The 15,185-nt window shown below is 61.8% G+C and overlaps 2 protein-coding genes across 7 annotated transcripts; one reads left to right on the top strand and one right to left on the bottom strand.

The window, feature by feature from the left end:
- Positions 1-148: 148 nt before the first annotated feature.
- On the top strand, positions 149-5,426 carry GALE (UDP-galactose-4-epimerase). 6 transcript variants are annotated; one of them, XM_063355811.1, is made up of 11 exons: positions 149-290; positions 1,821-1,947; positions 2,052-2,167; positions 2,449-2,562; positions 2,806-2,982; positions 3,114-3,227; positions 3,325-3,391; positions 3,514-3,599; positions 3,752-3,829; positions 4,047-4,161; positions 4,250-5,426. In XM_063355811.1, exons 2-11 carry the CDS (start codon positions 1,827-1,829, stop codon positions 4,303-4,305), a joined length of 1,044 nt encoding a protein of 347 aa, XP_063211881.1. In that variant the 5' UTR covers positions 149-290; positions 1,821-1,826; the 3' UTR covers positions 4,306-5,426. The 6 variants fall into 6 exon arrangements, with proteins under 6 accessions (XP_063211881.1, XP_063211883.1, XP_063211882.1 ...); XM_063355813.1 differs by lacking the exon at positions 2,806-2,982; XM_063355812.1 differs by lacking the exon at positions 4,250-5,426 and having other exon boundaries at positions 3,951-4,068.
- Positions 5,427-7,884: 2,458 nt separating this feature from the next.
- LYPLA2 (lysophospholipase 2) lies at positions 7,885-14,957 on the bottom strand. The gene is made up of 10 exons (XM_063355816.1): positions 14,888-14,957; positions 12,196-12,301; positions 11,367-11,398; positions 10,630-10,695; positions 9,805-9,852; positions 9,537-9,607; positions 9,199-9,272; positions 8,905-9,006; positions 8,282-8,458; positions 7,885-8,054 (listed from the first exon to the last, which is right to left on the bottom strand). The coding sequence occupies exons 2-10, from the start codon at positions 12,271-12,273 to the stop codon at positions 8,004-8,006; spliced, it is 699 nt and encodes a 232-aa protein (XP_063211886.1). The 5' UTR covers positions 12,274-12,301; positions 14,888-14,957; the 3' UTR covers positions 7,885-8,003.
- Between the last annotated feature and the right edge of the window lie 228 nt (positions 14,958-15,185).

Here is a 15,185-nt window from a genome sequence, read left to right as displayed (position 1 = left end):
GGGGGCGCTGTGGGGCCGCTCGCTCACCGCCCCCTCCCCTCCGCGCGCCAATGGGCGACGTTTCTCTATGCTACTCCCGTCCCTAGGTCTGCGTGCCCCCGCGCATGCGCCCCCCGAGGCTTATTGTCCCCGCCGCCGCCCCGTAGCTGCAGCGGCCGGTGACACGTTTCCATGGGAGAGCGGGGCGCGTGGCACCGCGGGGGGGCGGGGAGCGCGGCCGGCCCTTAAAGGGGCCGCACCCGCCGCGGGGGCAGAAGCAGCGCGGCGGCGGGAGGCGGCTGGAGCGGCGGGTGAGCGGCCGGGGGACGCCGAGGGTGGCGGGGGGCGAGCGGAGGGACGTGCTGCCGTGCCCTCTCGCAGCGGGGGGCTCCCACGGCCCGGTCCTTGAGGTAAATCCAGCCCCTGAGGTAACCCCCAGGCCCCTGTGGTGCATTCAGACCCTGAGGTAAATCCGGCCCCCGAGGTAACCCCCGGCCCTTGAGGTAAATCCGGCCCCCGAGGTAACCCCCAGCCCCCGAGGTAACCCCCGGGCCCCTGTGGTGCATTCAGACCCTGAGGTAACCCCCGGCCCCTGAGGCAAATCCGGCCCCCGAGGTAACCCCCGGCCCCTGAGGTAACCGCGGCCCCTGAGGTAAATTCAGCCCTTCAGGGCCCCCCAACCCCACGGGGCCCCCAGGCCCCAGCCCCTCAGGTAAGCCCTGAACCCGACCCCAGCCCCCCCAGGAGAACCCTGTCCCCACAGGCAGCCCTGGTCCCGGCTCCTCAGGTAACTCCCAGCCCTGCGGGTATCGGCAGCCTCGCAGGTAAGTCGGTCCTGTGGCTGCCCCACATCCACACGCTGTCCCACAGGCCCCTGTCCCGCTGCCAGCTCACCTGCCTGGCGAAATGCAGCGTTATTTTGGGTTTCCAGCCCTCGCCTGCCTGGCTCGGGCTTTGGCCTCCCCTGCAGCTGCCCCTCCTGGCTGCCAGAGCAGGCCCGGGGCCGGCAGCAGACAGAGGACAGGGAAGTTTAGGAGTGTCAGTGTGGTTTTCAGCCTGAGACGCAGCTCTGAGAGTGACTAAAGTCACACAGGGTGGAAACTTTCCCTGTGCTGCCTCCACATGCCTTGGTAATAAAGTGGATTCTCCCTCCTGCCCACTGGGCAGGAGCCGCTGCTTGGTTGCCAAGGAAAGGGGTTTTCTTGCAGGTTATTTTCCAGGTTTCTACTTTGTGTATGTCAGCAAATGTCCTTGTAGTCTGCAGTGACCCAATGCCCACCTTCCTGGGAAGCAGGGAAGGAACGGGGCCAGTGCTGGGCCTGGGCAGGGAGGCTGGAGGGAGTGCTGGGGCTGTTGTGTAGAGAGGCTTTCAGAATGGGAGGAAAAACAGGGAATGGGGGGAAGAGGGCAGAGCTGATGCCCCTTGAGGAGACTACCCGATACCCAAGTTAATACTGTCAGATGTCTCCCTGCCCTTGTGCTGAGGGGCGAATTAGCATGAGGGATTTGTGCTGTAGGATGTGGGTGATACCAGGATCTTGATTGGATACAACAGGAAGAACAAGGGTTTTTTCCTGGTATGTGACAAGTGTCAGATAAACCCTCTCTGTCCAAGAGGTGTGAACCACGTCAGCAGGGTGTTCTACACCCTGCCCAGCCCGTTCCTTTCCGGATGTCATCCTGGCACTGGCCAGGCCAAGCACAGGGAGTGCCCAGAGGCAGTGCTGACGTGACAGTGTCCAAATCCTGCCTGCCCCTTCCCTCCCAGGGGCCCTGGCTGTCGTGCCCACCCCAGGCTGCTTCACACAGTGCTCCGTGCTGAAGGGCCTTTCCTCCCACAGGGAACCATGGCAGAGAAGATTCTGGTGACCGGCGGAGCTGGCTACATCGGCAGTCACTGTGTGCTGGAGCTGGTGGAGGCTGGCTATGTCCCTGTGGTCATAGACAACTTTCACAATGCCATCCGAGGTACAGAGAGCCGTCATCCCTTCCCATGCAAGGGGCTCAGCTCCTCTCAGCCTGTGTCAGGACCTCCAGCTATCCCAGCGCCTCACTCCCTTCCATCTCCCTAGGGGCAGACGCGCTCCCTGAGAGCCTCCGGCGTGTGCAGGAGATCGTGCACCAGCCCATCCTCTTCCAGGAGCTGGACATCACCGACGAGGCAGCGCTGCAGGAGCTCTTCAGTAAGGTGAGAGCAAGAGCTGCAGTGCCCCAGGGTGGCCTCATGGGTTCTGAGGGGTGTGAGGGGTTTGTGCTGGGGAGCTCAGAGGGGGATGTGGACTGGGCAGGAGCTGAGCAGGGTGGACAGTGCTGAGGAAATGCTGTGACCAGCAAATGTTGCTCTGGGCCATGGAGACCCACATGGGCTGGCTGAGTGAAACTCCTGGGGAGACTTCTGCCTGGTTTCTGCGTGGAGCTTCCATCTCCTATTGCTGTGGCCCTGATACCAAGCTCTTTCTCGCTCTGCAGCACCGTTTCGCAGCCGTGATGCACTTTGCGGGGCTGAAGGCAGTGGGGGAGTCTGTGCAGAAGCCCCTGGAGTACTACAGGGTGAACCTCACTGGGACCATCCGGCTGCTGGAGGTGAGTGGAGCCAGCAGGCTGCATGTGGTGCTCGGTGCTGCATGGGTGCTGGGTGACTGGTGCTGGATGTGATCCTGCTCTAGAGTGGCTGGCCGGCAGCCTGATCCCTGTGGTGGTACCCATGCCCAGGCCCTATCCCAGGGGTGTAACAGTGCCTGCATGGTGGGAGCTGCCACCTGTGGAGGGCTGAGCTGGAGGGCACGGAGCTCGCTGGCTTAGAGGTGGCTGGTCCCTGCTCCCCAGACCATGAAAGCCCACGGCGTGAAGAACATCGTGTTCAGCAGCTCTGCCACCGTCTATGGAGACCCCAGGTACCTGCCCCTGGATGAGAACCACCCGGTCGGAGGCTGCACCAACCCTTACGGCAAATCCAAGTACTTCATCGAGGAGATGATTCGAGATCTCTGCAAAGCAGAGAGGGTGAGGAGCTGCCCCGAGGCGCGCAGGGCTGGGAACTGGGGTCTTTTCCCACTGGAGTGTGCTGGGGTGACCAGGTAGCGGCGCACAACACTACACTCTCCCCAGGCATGCACATCTGTGTGTCTCCCCAGGACTGGAATGCCATTCTCCTGCGCTACTTCAACCCTATCGGTGCCCACGAGTCGGGCATGATTGGAGAAGATCCTCAGGGGATCCCGAACAACCTCATGCCTTACGTGGCCCAGGTACTGACCTGCTGCAGCCTTTGAGAACCCCGGGGCTCACGATACCTGTGTGGGGCACAGACTGATGGGGCTTTTGCGGGCTTGTCCCTCTGTGCAGGTGGCAGTGGGGCGCCGGGAATTCCTGAGTGTGTTCGGGAATGACTACAAGACAGACGACGGAACGGGTGCGTTGCAGAACCTGTGGGGTGGGGCAGAGACACCCCATCCTCCAGGGCAGCCGTCACAGCTCCCCAGCCCAGCCTCACCCCAAACAGGAGGGATTTGTGCTCACTCTGTGTCCCCACAGGTGTCAGGGATTACATCCATGTTGTGGATCTGGCCAAGGGCCATATCGCTGCTTTGAAGAAGCTCAAGGAGAACTGTGGCTGCAAGGTATGAAGGCGGCCATTGTTGGGTGCAGTTGGGGCTGTGGGGCTGGGGCTAGGCCAGGGCCGGGCTCTCAGATCCCTGGGGGAGCTAAAAAGGGGCCTGTCCCTTTTCCCCTTGTGAAAGAAACTGACCTATGTCCCTTATCCTCCTCTCAGATCTACAATCTGGGCACAGGTACTGGCTACTCTGTCCTGCAGATGGTCCAGGCCATGGAGAAAGCCTCGGGGAGGAAGGTAAGGTCTGACCCACTGCCTGCAGGGGCCACAGGCACAGAGCCAGCTGCTCCCACAGCCCCCTGCCCTCGCCACCCCAAGCCATCACAGCCACGGCAGCCCTTGTGCGTGTCTGTGACAGCCACTGGCACCGCTCCCTCAACTCCCGGGCCTCAGATGAGTCCCCTCTGCTGAGAGCCAGGAGCCGCCAAACCCCACGGTGCTGCTTTCCCTGTAGATCAAGTACAAGATCACAAGCCGGCGGGAGGGAGATGTGGCCTCCTGCTATGCCAACCCGGCGCTGGCCGAGCGCGAGCTGGGCTGGAAAGCTGCCTTTGGCCTGGACAAGATGTGTAAGAGCATCCCCCTCCCCAGCACGCCGTGTGTTGCCAGCTGCCCCTCTCCTGGCCCACCCCTCACCCCCACTCTCTCCTGTTGCAGGTGAGGACCTGTGGCGCTGGCAGCTGCAGAATCCCACAGGCTTCAGCAAGAACTGAGCTGTGGCCCGAGGGCTCGCCTGGCTGCCATGGGTGGCTTGGGACCAGCCCCACCTGCCTCCCAGCGAGGCTGCCACCATCCTGGGTGCAATTCCAGCTCCCCCTCCTGCTTCTCGCATGGGGCAGGAAGGCAGGAGCATCCCCAGCCTCTCCACTCCTCATCCTCAACCCCCCAGGTTCTTTGCAACTCACAGAGCAGAAACACAAGGAAGAACAGAGCCAGGGCCCGGCTTTGGGACCCAGGGCATGAAATCCCGTCAGGGAACTGTACAGGGGCTGGTGACAGCCCCAGCAGGGAGAAGGTGCTTGGCTGGGCCCTGTGGCTACTGCTGGAGCTGCTCCTGGGCTCTCCCTGGGCCCTGGGAAGTGGCCGCATCCAGCGCTTAAACACTTGAGTCCTGTTGAGCCGAAACTGCAGAGGAAACCGCACCTTCTCTGCTGCACCGGGCCCCCAACCCACCCAGACTGGGAAGTGGGGGAGCTTCCCACTCTTGGAGAAAGGCCGGGTACCTGCTGCCCCCTGCCCTGGGTATGGAGGCGGCTGCTGAGCCCCTACCTCAGGCCCCAGGAACCCCCAGGCCAGGGTGCCACGTCTTCCTCCCACTCCCACAGGGACCAGTCACAGCCCGAGGCTCGTTTCCCTCCAGGGATGGCTGCCAGCAGCTGCCCCCCATACTGTTTCCCCTGGCCCCTAGTGCAGTTTTGGGGACCAAGCCTCATGTCCCGCTGCGCCGGAGGAGCCCCTGCCCACGGCTGTGCCAGCCCTGGGCACGGCCAGCCTCGCCCGGCTGCACGCAGCCCCCCCTGCTGCCGTTTGATGGGGCCGGTGCCTGGTTTTGCTTCCACGTTGCCTGTGGCAGCCGCTTCCCTAATCACATTGCCAAAGGCTGCCCAGGAGAAGGCTCTGCTCAGCTGTCAAATACTGGTCCTATTTATTACTGGCAGCTCTAACGGCTTCGTTAGGCAGTGCTGACGCAGTCAGCCCAGTCTGCTGTCAGTTGGATTAATAACTTATGCTACTAAATTATGAATTGAGCTTTTGATTTGTTTTTAAATAAACTTTCTTACTTTCTAAGTGGCAGCTCTGTTCTGCTTTCCCTCAGCTGGAGCTGCTGCCCCCAGAAACGGCACCCTGGGGCCTCACGCTAATCCGCTCCCCCCGAACCTCCCTTACAGAGGTGCTGACGGCGCTTCCTGCCCGGCCACGAATGACGCCAGTGCAGCTCTGGGAGAGGTTCATGATTTATTTAACCTTGTATCTGACTCTGTGGAACACACGCACAAAAAACCCCAAACATTTACAAGGAAGACAAAAACAGAGAAAGAGAGGAGAGGGGAAAAAAAAAACCAAAAAAAGCTGTATTGAGGAATGGAGAGAAGCCGTTCTCCCTCCCGGGTCCTCAGCACGGCCCCGGCCAGGCGCGTGCTGCTCAGGCAGGGAGGGAGCAGGAATGCTCTGCAAAGGGGCCAGCGCGGCCACCCGGGCCACGCCCAAGGATGGCCACGAGTTCCGGGCCCCCGCTGGCCCCCGCTATGCACATGATTCCAGTTCACAGTCAAGTAGGTCGGTCTGTCTGTCCGCCAGCCCTCAGGTAACCTGCACGGAGCTGTGCTCCCGTCCCAGCCAGCCCCGCTCGTCTCCCTGCCCGCCGAGCGCAGGGAGGGGAGGACACAGCAGCTTTAAAACAGACAAAGTAAAAGAAATAGCAGGACTGAACCACAAAAGCAAGGGGAAGAGCCACCCACCCACGACCCCCCCCCAGTGCCAGCAGCAGGTTTGCTGGTTTAAGACTTCCTAAGGCGGCGGGGGCGGGGGGGCGGAAATAACAAACCCAAACACCCCAACCAACCCAAGAAACCAACCGAGGATGGGTCCGACAGATCCGACTCTCCGGAGAGCGGGTTATTGCTTTGCGCATCCTGGGCGGGGATGGCATGGCTGGAGCAGAGCTGCTGGCGCCGAGCCCCCCCGCCTGCCCCCTCCCCAGAGCAGCCCTCGCCCTCGGGGAGGTCCCAGCCCCTGCTAGCGAGCCCACTGCGAGCCATGGGGCACGGAGCAGAGGCTGCGGGGTGAGGAGCCAGACAGAGCACGCAGGAGGGAGCGACAGCCCTTAGGCCAGGCGGGTTTTGTGGTGGTGGTTTGTTTTTTTTTTCTTAAAAGACATGTACAGCTCCAGCCCGGAAGGGCCCAACAGCGCTGTGGGCTCAGCCCATGGAGGGGAGGCGAGGAGAAGGGCAGCGCTGCTCAACAGCGAGTGCCCTCAGCCCTGCGGGAGGGGAGGGGGTGGCCAGGAGCCCACCCGCAGAGGAGACATTCGGGGCCCTGTGTCCAGGGAGCTGCTCTGCTGGTGGGGACGGTCCCAGCCCCATGCCCCAGCCGGCCACCGCTTGAGGGGACAAGCCTTGGCTGCAGCCTCCAGCTGGAGAAACCTGTGATTGTACATGGAAAGGCCAACAGAACCCGCAGGCCTGGCCCTGGGGCGCACAGAGACTCCCCCCGCTGCCCCACAGGGTGGGGTGCAGCGGCACCCAGGCGTTAGATGCTGGTGAGATGATGGCTGGGAGCAAACCTGCTTCCTCCAGCTGCGCCAGGAGCCATCCATGGGGGCCGGGAGTCTCTCCTCACCTCACCTCTCCCTCCCAGAGCCAGCCCGAGTCCAAAGGGAAGGAGAAGTAGCAGCAAGAGAGATGTCAAGGACTGGGCCAGCGCCAGGCAGGCTCCGCGGCAAAGCTGCTCAGACACCGGCTGTAAACGGCAGCACTTTGAGGCTCTGAGGGCACAGAGCTGGGCTGAGGGAGGGAGAGACGCCTCTGGGACCCCCCGCCGGGCTGAGGAAGAGATTGTAAAAGCAACAAGAGGAGGAGGAGGAAGAAGAAGGAGGCGATTATCTCAAGGAGGGCAGAGCTGCCACAAGCCGAGGGCTGAGGCTGCTGGAGTGGGGGACAAGCCCGCCGGGGAGTGTGCGTGTGCGACAGGGCGGGGGCCGGGGCCCCGTGCGAGGAGGTGCAGGAGCTGCACGGACGCCTTTCTGCCGGCCCCGGGAGATGGGGCAGCCTTTGGCTGTAGCGGCCCGGAGCAGAGCCTCTCCCCTGGGCCTTGAGGCATTCACAGGAGAGTCTCGGGTTCCTGAGCTCTGATTGAAAACCCGTGAGTCGCCTGAACGGAGGCCGAGAGCAGCCGCGGAGAGGCCAGGCCGAGGGCAGAGGAGGAGCACGGGCTGCTCCAGGCCACGGAGGGCTCCGGAGGGTGCCCCAGCCCTGCCCTGTGCCCACACCGCTCCTCCTGCCGCACGGAGGCATGTCCCACCCCTAATACTGTTACAAAGAAAACCAAACCAAACAAAAAAGAATACCTCACCCGCGCTGTGCCAGACCCACACACTGCGGTGCCTGAACGGGGAGTCAAGGGGATGGTGACCCCCACAGAAACCACTCGGAGCAAGAGGAGGAGAGAAAAGGCCACTCGAAGACTCGCCTTAGACAGCTCCAATCTCGGCTCCGAGAGCAGCAGGGAGAGACGGGCACCCCCAGATGGAGAGGGCACGGTGCAAGGAGACGGGGAGAGGCGGGGGCCGGGGGTGCGGCGGGAGGTGCGGTGGGGTGCCATGGCTTCCGTTTGCAGCGGACAGGTCACGAGGGAAAGATCGGCGGCTGCAACCTCGGCATCCTTCCCTGCGACAAGTCTCGATTGGCTCCGCTTAGATCCGGGGCAGCAGCTTCTCAATGAACTCCTTCACCGCCATCATCTCCTACGGAGAGTGCAGAGCCTGTCACTCCGGGGCTCCTCAGCGCCATGCCTTGCCCCAAGCGTGGGGGCACGAGGACTGCGCAGCCACCTCAGAGTGAATCGAGGAACAAACGCATTGTGGACTCAGCAATGTCCCTGCCCCGCCTGACCCACGGTGGCGGGGTTGGTCCCGAAGGTGAGACCAGCCCCTCACAGCCCCGTCCCCTCTCTCCACGCCGAGGCACTGACCTGAGGACAGGAACTGTGCATCACGCCAGGGTAGGTTTTGAACTGGACCTTGGTGGGAGTGACAACAGATTTCAGCTTCTCAGCAGTGAGGGCCCCGAAGCGGACAGGGATCATGGGGTCCATCTCCCCATGGCACTGCAGGATGGCGATGTCCTTGTTCACACCATTATTCGCCGCCTGCAGCGAGGAAGGAACTGCTCAGGGGTGCCCAGGAGAGGGAATCCCCAGTGAGGAACGGGGCAGATGCTTTATCTATGTCCCCATGCACATCGCCTGGCAGCTCCCCTCCTCAAGAGGGACTTGGGAGAGCTGCTCACCCAGCGCCTGCCGCCCTGCCACCAAACATCTCCCACGCTGCCACCAGGACCAAGCTGCTGCCCAGCGGGCGTGAGGAGGCTTGAGGAAAAGATGGGCTCACAGACGCCCACACCAGATAGGCGACACTGATTTCTCCTGTGCCCCCACCTGCCCCAGGAACAGGGCTGTGGGACTAATCCCTCACCACAGGCACCTCATGTCTCCAGCAGCCCCAGGCTCACACCGCAGCAAACTTCAGATGGGAAAATCCCCCTCCCGCACCGACCCTCCCTGTGGACACACCGGACGGCAGCAGCGCAGGGTACCTGCGGGAAGGCTTTGTGCAGCGGGAGCCAGCAGCTGAGCGCCACGATGCCGGCCAGCTGGTGCTGGCAGGTGAGAGCCGTGTACAGCGACAAGGCGCCGCCCTGCAGCAGATGAGGAAGGTCTGTTAGTGCGATGGAGGGACCTGCAGCCACGGACCACCCACCAGACCCAGCTCACCCAGCATCCACCCATCTCCTCCCCACGGGTGCTCCCTTTGAGGGGTGTCTTCGGAGGGGAAAGAGGGGTCCCAACCCTCAGTCCGCTCCACCTTAGCCCCCTGCAGCCCAGCTCACCTGTGAGAAGCCCCCCAGGATGATGCGGTTGGGTGGGATCCCATTCTTCATCTCATGCTCAATAATTGCTTTAACTGGAAGAAGACAGAGAAATGGGTCAGTGAAAGGCAGGGGAGGCTGAAGAGCATCATCTGATGCCTGGGGGTGCACACAGGACCCTCAGCACGTCAGGGAGAGGCAGGTGCCAGAGGTCCCAGGGACTGAACACACTTGGCTTCAGCCAGGGAGAAGGTGCCATCCCAGACAGGAGAGGAGAAAGGAAGGAAGACATTGCTCCTGTCCCACAGAGGGAGCGGCACCCAGGAGCTCAGCACTTCCCCCTCCCGAAAGCCTCTTACTGTTTTCTGCAGCTTTCTTGATCCCAGCTTCATCCTCAGGTGCATCTGGAGTCAACCCCATCAGGTCAAACCTGGGAGAAGAATCAAAGTCAGCCCCAAACCTCTCCCAGCACCCAGGGCGTGGGGAAGTGGGAGCTGGGTGTGCTCTGCCCTTCCCCTGATTCCTACAGGGCAGTGGATTTTGGCTCTTCAATGCCTGCACCCTTCGCACTCCCCAAAATACATCCCCAAAAGGGTCCTTCCCACCCCTGCCACCCAAAGCACTCACCAGGAGGGCATAACCATCTTCATGTTGAGGGTCACCGGGATCCGGGGCCTGTGGAGAAAACAGTTTGGGTGTTTTAGTTCAAGTGCAGGAGAAAAGAATCCGAGCCAAGGGAAGCGTGGTGGCTGGCCCTCCTGGCTGCAGCTGCAGGACACCTCTCCCAAGGGACAGCAGCAGGTGAGTGCCACCAGACCCAGCCTGGGGGCTGCAATGTGACCGCAGGGTTCACCCGCAAGCCCCGAGCAGATCCCGGCTGAGCCAGAGGCTCCACGGCGTTGCCAAGCAGCCCGCCTGGGGAGGAGAGCACCTGCGTCCCTCTCCTGTTTGCTGCTGCCGAGCCAGGAGACGCTGACAGAGCAGCTGCCTCTGCTGAGACGGGACATTGGGAAGCCCAGGCCCTGCTGCCAGGGACACCGCCACGGCAGAGCTCTCCCAGCCCGGTGAGTGCCCCCTGTGTGGGCTGCTAATGACACTGGGGAGACATTTCCTTCCCTTTCTGCCTGACCAGAGGGATGGGGAAGGAGCTTTTGGCCTTAACTGCAGCCATCGGGGAGAGGAAGAGGACAGGACGGGGGAGAAAACAGACCCAGCATCAGCGCATGCTGATCAGCTCTGTGGGGAACCGCCCTGCCTGCAGGCAGAAAATGTCAGGGCTGGGGCCCCGGCCGAACTGGCGACAGCAGGAGAGCAAGCCTCACTGCACAGCCCCGCGGGTAGGTCAGGGCACAGGCCACCATCTGCCTCCCTGAACAGTCTTGGCAGCAGGGACCAGTGTCACAGCCCACCCAGGACCCCCAAGGCCCCTCCTGAAGCAAGGATGGCACTTACGCATGAGGGCAAATATATTTCACGTAGGGGAGGCGGATGGAGGAGAGAGCGTCAGCCCAGCTGTGCCTGGGGAGAGAGGAGAGGAAGGAGTTCAAGGCTTGCCTTTGGAGGACGCTGGCAAAGGTGAGGGTTTTCCCCCAGGGACAGGCTTTCTCCAAGGTTGCTGGCCCCCTGCCCCTGCCCTGATGTTATTTTACCAGGTCCTGCCCACCCCAGCAGCCTGAATCCCAACAGGAATCCCCAGCACAGATCTCCATATCACGGCAAAGGCAGCACACAAAGTCCCGCGGGTGGAAGTGGAGGAGCTGCTATCAGCAAGGGAGGAGAGACCTCTCCTGTGCGGGGAGAAGCCTTTGTTACTGCTGGATCTCACGCTGTCCTCTAAGGTGGCCTTGCACATTACAGAGGTGCACTCACATAGACACAACCCAACTTCCCAGCCCTCCCAAGGAATGGAAAAACTGCAGTGCTTATCTGCTTGCCTTAAAGAAAGCAGAAAATCAAACCCACGGGGGCCTGCCAGGCTGCTGGGATCATAAATATTCAAGCTGAATTGCAGACAGCCGCTGGCCGGCGATTCCCTGTGAGCGTGGCGCAGGCACGGCTATCGGACCGAGCTCAAAGCCACAGAAAATCTTGGAGCTGCCCCTGGGGAGAGCAGCACCAGTGCTCGCAGTGAATGGCCAGGCGTCAGCAAACCACACGTCACAGCCAGAGCCAGCTCCAGGAATACTCACCCCGTGTCTCCAAGGCCATGTAAAAAAATGACCTGTTAAATTAAGCAGAAAAACAAAAGAATTAGCCAGTGCAACAGCGGATGCCCTGGGAGAGAGGCAAGGCTGGGCTCACAGGGAAGCGGCAAAAGGCCACTTAGTTACTAACTAGAAGAGACTCAAACAGGCAGAAATTAGCCGATGCTAACGACACATCTCTGCAGCTTTGAGCACGACGGATGGGTGGAACAGGCACATCATCGTCATCATGCCACAGAGCCTGCTGTCACAGCCAGGTCCGTGGGCGTCATCGGCCCCTGGGCTGCCCAGCGTAGCAGCAGGACAGGGAGCGACGGATCATCCTGCCAGGCTGCACAGCACCACGCTGCGCGGAGGCTGAGCTTGCCAAGGACTCACAAACCCCATTCCTACAGGCTTTTCATCTAAGGCTAGAGCAACCCCTAAGCAATGGGGAGCAGAGGGAAGGCAGCCCCAAGGAAGGGAAGAGGATTTTCTTTGGGGATTTGCTTTTAAAAACCTAAATAGACAAATCAGATCCAGCTCCCACTGACTTCAGTGCAGGTCAAGCCCAGCTGCGAGGCTGTGCCTGTGCTCCCGCGCTGGACCAAGCACCAGATACAAACAGCCCAGCCCAAAGGACAGTTACTTTTCCCCAGCAAGATGGGACCTTGCTGGTCCTGTGTCCCCTTTGATGCACCATGATGTACACCTGAAGAGTTGAGGGATTACGAGCTGAGCTCGTGGCTACTCTGAACCCCAAGGAAGCAGCCCCTTATCTTCAAAACTGCTAAAAGGGAAGAAGCAGGTGAGGCAGGAGGGGTCCGGCTCTTACCGCGGCAGTCTCCCGCTCTGGCCCTGAGAGAGTCACTGCATCAGTGAGGAGGGGGACAGACATGTTGTTACCACACATACACCGAGAGGGACTCAGACACTGGCACCTGCAGGACAGAGGGACAAAGGTAAGCAGGAAAATAAACGCCTCTCCCCCCCTGGCAACTATTTGCTCCAGAGGGACCAGCTATTTGGGGGAAAATTAAAGAGTAGATGAAGGCTTTGATGTTTAAGCCCTTGGGACAGCCCTGCTCCATCCTTGGCCTGGCAACGCCAGAGAGCCAGGAAACAGCAAACGCTTCCCACATCGCAACACCAGATGCGTGTGAGCGGAGATGGGCGCGTGGGGTGTTGGAAGTGTTAAAATTAGCTCTTTCTGTTACACCTCAAAGCCAAAGTTATTTCTGTGACTGTAACGACGTGGGCAGAGGGCAGCCGGGCGTCACGCAGCCTCAGCATCCCTTCCCGGCTGCCAGCGGAGACAAGGAGGAGCCTGACCCACATCTGCTCCGACAGGGAAGCAGGAAACGCCGGCTCTCGGCACGCAGCAGCACAGGCTTTATAGCACTAATAAAAGGTCCAGCCCTCTTTTATGGAGCTGTTCAAGGATAAACCGGAGCATTCAGGCGCTGGCCTGAGACCCAGCCCCGCGCTGCCTTCCAGAGCCTGCACCCCCCCGGTGACGGCATCGCTGTCTCTCCTCGATGGGCAGCCAGCCAGGGCCACCACTGCTGTCCCCACCACAACAACCTCCTGCCAGCACAAAGGGCTGACTGTCACTTCCCGGATCCCAGTCACCTGTGAGGGAGGCAGCTCCGGCAGAGCTGACAGCCCCCTCGACACCGCCTTCAGACACAGCAGTCGATGGTGTTTGTTCCTAGTCCGGCACAAATCGCTAAAACTACCGCAACTCACATGACAGGCCCTAACCCCTGCTTACCGCCCGGGACTAATGAGATCAGAGCACGTTTAGTGCGCTGCCATCATCTCCCAGGAACAAGATCAGCCTCCCAGCTACTGCCAGGAGCCAGATCAGTCCCCATGATCTGCTCGAGTCTTCACATCTCACAGTGAACCCCATCCCCAGAGGGTTTTGGATGGCACGGGACCACCTGAACCCCCCCAAACTCCCGGTACCCCAGCAGACAGCCTTACCGAACAGAAACAGCCGCCTCCTCTACCAGCCTGGACCGAGACCTGCCCGACTCGTTTCACCAACTGTTCGTCAGCTGTTTGCCCGACTCAAATAAAAACACCGGGAACAACAAGCTCCTCGGGTCTGGCAAACCTCACAGACACACAGCCCACGTGCTCGTGTGTACTCCAGGGTCAAAACAACCAGCGAGGAAAAACAGCACCTGCCAAAATTCCTGGCAAGAAGAGCCATAAATAAAAGCATCTTCCATGACAGATGGAGACGCTGAAACGCGCTCCCTGAGCAGACACAGACTCATGTCTTTGCCTTATTCACAGAGGCTTCAGGGAAAGGAGGGGTTTGGAGGGTCGAGGATACCTGAAGCACCCCACGGGCACCCCTCCAAGACACCTGAGACTTCTCTGGGGTGTTTCTGCTCTACGCCCTGGGTAGGACAAGGGAAATGGTTTCAAACCAAAAGAGGGAGATTTAGATGAGATCTGAGGCAGAAATTCTTGGCTGTGAGGGTGGTGAGCCCCTGGCCCAGGTTGCCCAGAGAAGCTGTGGCTGCCCCATCCCTGGAGGGGTTCAAGGCCAGGTTGGACGGGGCTTGGAGCAACCTGGGCTGGTGGGAGGTGTCCCTGCCCAGGGCAGGGGGTGGCACTGGGTGGGCTTTAAGGTCCCTTCCCACCCAAACCATTCTACAGTTCTATGATCTACAGGAGGGTCCATGGCTGCTGCCACAACAGCTCGAGCAGAGGCAGCTCTAAGGCCAAAACGTCACACGGGAAGGATAAAGCCCCCCACCGTGCCTGTGCCTGGATAGCAGCACCCACGGGCACAAAAAGGAGACGAACTTGCGTCTGATTTGGGCTGTTTTGGTGGCAGCCCCAGGGCTGTCGTGCCCCAGGAGCGATGCCAGTCGGAAACCCACGGCCTGGCCCGGTCGGGGGGGAGCAAGGCACTAATTATCCTTTAGTAACGTGTCCCCGGCCTCTCCCGCTCCCGCAGCCCGGAGGGGAACCGGCGCAGGGAGGGAACAGCGACAGGAGGCTGGAGAAACCCCGGGGGAATGGGGGGCTTCAGCTCGGCCGCCCCCGCGGGCTTCCCGGCTGGAAAGGGAACGCCGGTTTTCCGTGGAAATGGGGCTTTTTTGGGGGTTTTCCTAAAGGCCGGGAGCCTGGGGACTCGTACCGACGCGCGGGAGGCCGCGGGGCGTGGGAGGAGGCGGGCGGCGACGGGAGGAGCGGCCCCGTTACCGGCAGCGTGGTCCCCCCACCGCCCCGAGCATGAGGCCGCGGGGAACCGGGGCCCGCCGTCGGCTACCGGCGGGAGCCAGAACCGCGGCGGGGCGCGCCCGGGGAGCGGAGCTCCGGATCTCCGGCCTCTCCGCCGGAGCCCCCCGTGCCCGGCCCGCGGCTGCCCCAGCCGGTGATCTACCGGCTCCCCCGTTCAACACCCCGGGAAGGGCCCCGCCCCGGCCTCCCGCCGCCCCGTCCCCGTGAGCAGGCCCTGCCGTCACCGCGCCCCCCGGTCCCGGTCCCCGCCCCCCCCGCACCTCTCCCGCGGGCCCGGCGCGCGCTCTCCTCCCGGCTCCCCCGACGCGCTCCCAACCGGAACTTCCGCCCGCCGCTGGGGTCAGCGCGGCGGAAGTGACGCGCCCCTTGTTCCTCATGGGACCGCCATCTTGGCAGCGGGGCTGAGGCGAGCGCGGCGAGGGAGCGCGGGGCTGCTACGGGTTTATTGGTGAGAGGCTGCAGCCCCCGTGCCCCGCCGTTACCCCAGCGGCCCGGCTCGCACCCCCCTGCTACCGGTGAGGCACCGAGCGCCGCTCCCCACCACACAACTGCCGGTGC

Source organism: Chroicocephalus ridibundus, chromosome 19 (assembly GCF_963924245.1).
Source record: "Chroicocephalus ridibundus chromosome 19, bChrRid1.1, whole genome shotgun sequence".
Classification (NCBI taxonomy): Eukaryota; Metazoa; Chordata; class Aves; order Charadriiformes; family Laridae; genus Chroicocephalus; species Chroicocephalus ridibundus.
Note: the sequence above shows the minus strand (reverse complement) of the source record. Positions and strands in the feature narration are given on the sequence as shown.